The 5,999-nt window shown below is 36.9% G+C and overlaps 1 protein-coding gene across 6 annotated transcripts in view; it reads right to left on the reverse strand.

The window, feature by feature from the left end:
* LOC110112274 (glycosyltransferase BC10) overlaps nt 1-5,999 on the reverse strand; it is a 69,337-nt gene that overhangs the window by 6,579 nt on the left and 56,759 nt on the right. For all 6 annotated transcript variants that reach the window (XR_003701884.1, XM_020844436.2, XM_028698048.1 and 3 more), the window contains one exon: nt 2,390-2,539. Coding sequence is in view for 5 of the 6 variants with exons in the window: in XM_020844436.2 (XP_020700095.1) it covers nt 2,390-2,539 (150 nt within the window). In the remaining variant the exon portion in view is untranslated. The remainder of the gene's footprint in view (nt 1-2,389; nt 2,540-5,999) is intronic.

The following is a 5,999-nucleotide window of genomic DNA, read 5'->3' on the forward strand; positions in this document are numbered from 1 at the left end:
ATTATTATTATTATTATTATTATTATTATTATTATTATTATTATTATTATTATTATTATTATTATTATTATTATTATTATTATTATTATTATTATTATTATTATTATTATTATTATTATTATTATTATTATTATTATTATTATTATTATTATTATTATTATTATTATTATTATTATTATTATTATTATTATTATTATTATTATTAATAAAATTAAAACAGCCTAAGGGCTGTTTGGCAACAGGGCTTGGCCGAAGAAGCTCCCGAAAGGGGAGAGTTACCTTCACGGCTGAGAGCTCCCGTTCTTGCTTAGGATCCGACAAGAAGGGAATGCCGTCGAGAGGCGGCTTCGGCTGGGTGTCGGGAGGGAGATCGGAGACAGAGGGGGGCGACGGGTTGGACGGGTCTCACGGCTTAAGGCAGAGAAGGGGAGGTCGGTCGGCAAGGTGTGGAGGTAGGTCGGTTCCCTCCTCTCTCTCTCTCTCTCTCTCTCTCTCTCTCTCTCTCTCTCTCTCTGCCAGAGGAGGTCGGCAAAGGCAGTGGAGATCGGGAGGCTTCGACTGCAGGAGGAGGGATGGACGAGGCTTTGCGGTGGGTCGGAGATGAGAGGGGAGGTCCGACTGGGATTTTGGAAGAAGAGGGGAGAGCAGCGTGAGGGTTCGGTCGTGGCTTGGAGTCGAGAGCAGGCGGGATTTGCGAATTGGAAGCAGTTACTGGAGTCGAGAGAGGAACAGAGTTTCGGCTCTGTGAACGAACTGGCCAAGAGAAGCCTCTACCTCTTCATTTTATAGACGCGAGTGGAGGCCGAAGGTCGAGGCTACGTACAGGAATCGCAAGATTTGCGGGATCAGACGCGAACGGCGCCGCGTCTACAGTGTTTCAGTGGGATATGTGTATCCGACGGGTAAGATGTGTGTGTACAGGATTTTTTTATCTTCTCCCCATTGTTCCTTTGAGCATTACATGAGGGTCAACAACAGAATACGAAATGAACATATACGTGAAAAGGTTGGAGTAGCTCTAGTGGAAGATAAGATTAGAGAGAGTCTCCTTAGATGGTTTGGTCACATAAAATGGCGGCCTTTCGATGAGCCGGTTAGGAAAGTAGATGTATTAGATTTGACTTATGTTAAGAAAGGTAAAGATAGATCTAAAAAGACTTGATTATAAAATATTAAAAATGACATTTCTTTATTAGATTTAAATGATAATTTGACTCTTAACAGGACACAATGGAATAAAATGATTCATGTAGCCGACCCTACGTAGTAGGATAATGGCTTGATGTTGTTGTTGTTGTTGTTGAATTAATATTTGTACTCCATACTTGAAAAGCACTAAAGTAAATTATGTCAATTTTGACTAAAATCTATAAATTTGATTATTTAAATTATGTCAATTTTGACTAAAATCTATAAATTTGATTATATCTAATAATAAGATTATATATTTAAATTAGTAGCCTCAGATATATAATTATTAAGGTTCAATCACTACGGGAAAACACGTGATTACCGTCGGAATTTCCGGCGAATTTTTTTGCGCCGGCATTGTCGGCGCAAGTTCCGGCGGAATGATGCGACGTAACGTTTACGGCGTCATTTCCGGCGGAACGGACGCCGAAAATTTACCGGCGTCAATTGCGCCGGAAATATCGCCGGTGAAAAGGGCTCTGGATTATTTCCGGAACAGGTTTTCCTGTAGTGAATTAAGGCACAGAAAATTAATAAATGAGATTGAAAAACAATATGAAACTTGGGTCATGATTAAGTTCATAAGAAAATAAAGGAACAGAACCAATTCAATTCATTAAAAACCCTGGTTAGGATAGTGGCTACTATGCAATCACATCTAGCCTGTTGATTGATTTAAGCCAATGATTTGGAAACATGCAACTCATGCAAGGGTGACTTTCTGTCTCAACTGCTCACTCCAAATGATATTATTTGTTCTTGGCTTGGCACGTTGCGATCCATTTGGGGAAGGCACAGTTGCCATTGAATGTAATTGTAGATATGGTATGAGAAAAGTAGAGGTTTCGAAAGCTACTATCGGAATTGTACAAATTTCATTTGTTGAAAAAATTGGACAACAGCACTTTTATAGCCAACACATTTTAGCATATCTCACAAAAACTTTTGAAACAATAACAAGAAAATTATCGCTAAACAACTTGGCAATTTTCTGTGAAAATGCTGCCCTGGACACTTAGAAATATGGGTTTTGAGCAAATGGTTTAAATCAAGACTAAAGATTTAAAATCTTGACCGTTGGTTGTCTACCATAGAAGGACCATTCACATCTTACGCAAAATCATGTAACTGCAAGCCACTCGCCATAGTATATCATAAGAACAGGAAAATATTGACTGTTATAAAACATAGAACTTACTTGTATGGTTTTTACAAGTTTAGGACTGGCATCGGAAAGTCTGTAAGTTAGCGGATGCCAGCCGCGCCTTTCATGACCCTTGGAAGACGACATATCCCATACCGTATGGGTCAAGGACCTTCTAGTAATTTCATCCTCTAGTCCATGTTGCTGGAATTTAGGAAAAAAAACAATAATTAGCACTGAAGAAGGTTTATATGAATAGAAAGTCCACTGTAAAAAATTTCTTGTCCTGTTGTTTCTAAGCATGTTCAATTTTCGACATCTAAGTATAAAACATGGAAAGAATTCACCTATATATATATATATATATATAGAGAGAGAGAGAGAGAGAGAGAGAGAATGTATTCCATCCGGCCAACTTAGAAAGTTGAATTAAGAATATTAATAATGATGATTAGAAATACAACATCAAAAAAAAATTTCTTAAAAGCCATCATCATGGAGAAATCAAATCATTTGAGCTCAATCTAATTCCCTACATTTCTATTCATCCCAGAGATTCAGCCCACATAATTAAAACCTTATTAATGATAATTGAACAAATTTAATGAAATGTATAAAACATATAAAATCAATGCAATTTAGCAACAATAACAACATCAAGCCTTTATCCTACTATGTGCGGTCCACAAGAAGAATCATTTTTCTTAATTGGGTTTGGTTAAGAGTCAAGTTCTCATTTAAATCTAAAAAAAAGGTTATTTCTAAAACTTTCTAATCAAGTCTTTTTAGTGAGAGTCGCCTTGGATGGGATCAACTTGGACTCGGACTTGGACATTGAATTGGAACATTGAATGAAATAAACTCAAATTTCAAAATCAAACTTGAGGAAGAAAAGTTTGAACTCAAAGGATGAATGAAATGGACTCAAACTTAACTTGAATGATAAGAACTTGAACTCAATATGATCACAAAGAAACTTGGACTCATACTTGACTTGAACTTACAAAATGAACAAGGACATGACTTGATCGAACGCAGGGGACTTGAATTTGAAAATGAAGCAAGGAAACACTATCATGACTCAATCTAAACTTGAAAGAATAATGCAAAGGATTATAATTGAGCTTGGACTCGAGTAGATATGAAGGAATTCAAATATGACTCGAATAATTGAGACGGAATACTTGCAAACTTGATTTGAATAACAAAGAACTCGTTGCTTACGAAGAACAATATGAGAACAAGAAACTGCAGTCACCTACACTTGATTAAGAACTTTGAACATGATATGGTAACCCACCTACAAATCATCATGCAAGATCTTTAATGAATGTCATAACAATTCATGAAGGCCGTGTCAGTTGAAATGCAATACTAATGTTGTCTACAAATATATATAAAAACCTCATGCAATGAATACTACGACTTCCCCCAGTCAACAACAATCCACAAATAAAATACATCAATCTCTTGTAGACTATGGAAGTTCACATGCCATGGATTCAATGAGTCACCAACAAAGATGAATGAGGGAGTTGTAGTGAACATAATTCTCCCATGAATCAATCATATGAGCAAATGCGATTGTCCTCTTGCAAATAAAAGAAGTTGATGTATATAATGGTGGGTTCGCAAGCAAGCGTCACCATGGATATTCCCAAGGTCATCATACATGTTGCAAGTATAATGTGATCTTTAAGTAAAGGTCATGGGAGAAAGAGCTTCATCATAGAGCCATAGTACGGGGCCTTTAGATCATGATAACCCACTCGCAATGTTGAACATGCTTCATCCCCAAATAACGATCAACAAGAATCATCATTTCAAGTGGATGGAAAATATTAACGGTTAACAGTGTCAAGTTAATCATGTATATGTACACTGCAACCAACCTGGGAGGATGAAGAATTTTCAGAAGTAATTTTAGAATACATAGATTGATCATGGAGTCATAGAAACATGACTCATTTATAATTGGCAGCCAATAAGAATGGTAGAAATGTGATGTTCTATTTGCAAATGACAATGATGGTTGAACCATATGACAGTAGTTGAGCTATAAGTGTGATGGCATCTCTTCAATTAGCTATCTTATAAGTATGCATGGAAATTTCTACGGGTATAGGAAGTTGTGCAATGAATACAACATCCTATGGTTGACGTTATGTAACTTGTAAATGAGCATGATAGCCTACTTGCATGCAATGTTTGCATAAATATTCTCACATTCAACATGCAAAGATGAAGCAGTGGAGAATGCAACTATACCAAGGACCAATGGTAGAATGCAAGCAAATATATCGGTCCCCTATAAAAATGGGAGGACCAATGTGCGGCAAACATACACATGTGCGATGATGATAATCAACAGCAGATAACAAATGCTACAACATAGCTGCAGTCAATAATCAAATAATGGTTGGAAAATACATTAATCCACTACAAGCGAAGATGGAAGATATGCAGCGAACGTAGACTTCTACGAGCCATCGTAAAAGACCTGTCGAATGTCCGATATGCCCTTGCACATGCACTATAATTTATATACACATAAGTACACTAAAGGGGCATATATAATCATATGCCCGTATGGACCCCGGCGAGCTTGTTGTGGGTACACACGTGACGTTTATGGATGTTGCGCGGGTCAATAAATGAATTCAAGTTTGAACCCAATCCTTTTATGCAAGTAGATAGGAGTCGACATGGCTCGAAATATTAAATAAATATGCGGTCGTGAGGTAGACCGGGATATTTATTTTATACATTCATATTAGGCATTCAAGGTCCTTTATAAGAAAGATTCACCGATAAAATTATTCACCTGCATGGGCCCCGGCGAATATATTATAGGTACACACGTGACATATAGGGATGCTACGTGTATCAATAAAAAAATCTAAGTTCGAGCCCGATCGTTCTATGCGGATAGATAAGAGTCTACATGGCTCGAACTATTAAATAAATATGCGGTCGTGATGTAGACCAAGATATTTATTTTATACATTCATATTAGGCCTTCATGACCCTTTATAAGAAAGATTGATTGATAAAATCATTCACCCGCATGGGCCCCGGTGAACGTGTTATGGGTACACATGTGACGTATAAGGATGCTGCGCGAGTAAATAAATAAATCTAAGTTCGAGCCTGATCCTTCTATGCGGACAGATAGAAGTCGACACGGCTCAAACTATTAAATAAATATGCGATCGTGAGGTAGACCAGGATATTTATTTTATACATTCATATTAAGCCTTCAAGATCTATAACCAAGGTTTAAAATTGCGTAATTAAGCCTCGAGACGATTTTCGTCCGTGAGGCGAGGCGTAAGCCTCGAGGCGGTCTAAGGCGTAAGCCTCACGGACATAGAATTGCGTAAATGAAAAATTAAGAGTTTTAGCAGGAAAATAATAGCAATATTGTATCTTACAATAAAAACATCTAAATGATATATGAAAATAGTAGAAAGTAAGAAAGTAGATGAAATAAAATCATGTCCCAAAGTACAAAATCACAAAATATTAGTTAAAAAAAACTCCCAAAGTACAAAAACATATAAAATGCAATCATATCCCATCACTAAATGGGTCTTCAAGGGAATCTTCTTCTCCAATTGTATCTATGAATGCCATACCATCATCATCTTCAATATGACTCACT

This window comes from Dendrobium catenatum, unplaced genomic scaffold (genome assembly GCF_001605985.2).
Source record: "Dendrobium catenatum unplaced genomic scaffold, ASM160598v2 fragScaff_scaffold_1038, whole genome shotgun sequence".
NCBI classification, from domain to species: Eukaryota; Viridiplantae; Streptophyta; class Magnoliopsida; order Asparagales; family Orchidaceae; genus Dendrobium; species Dendrobium catenatum.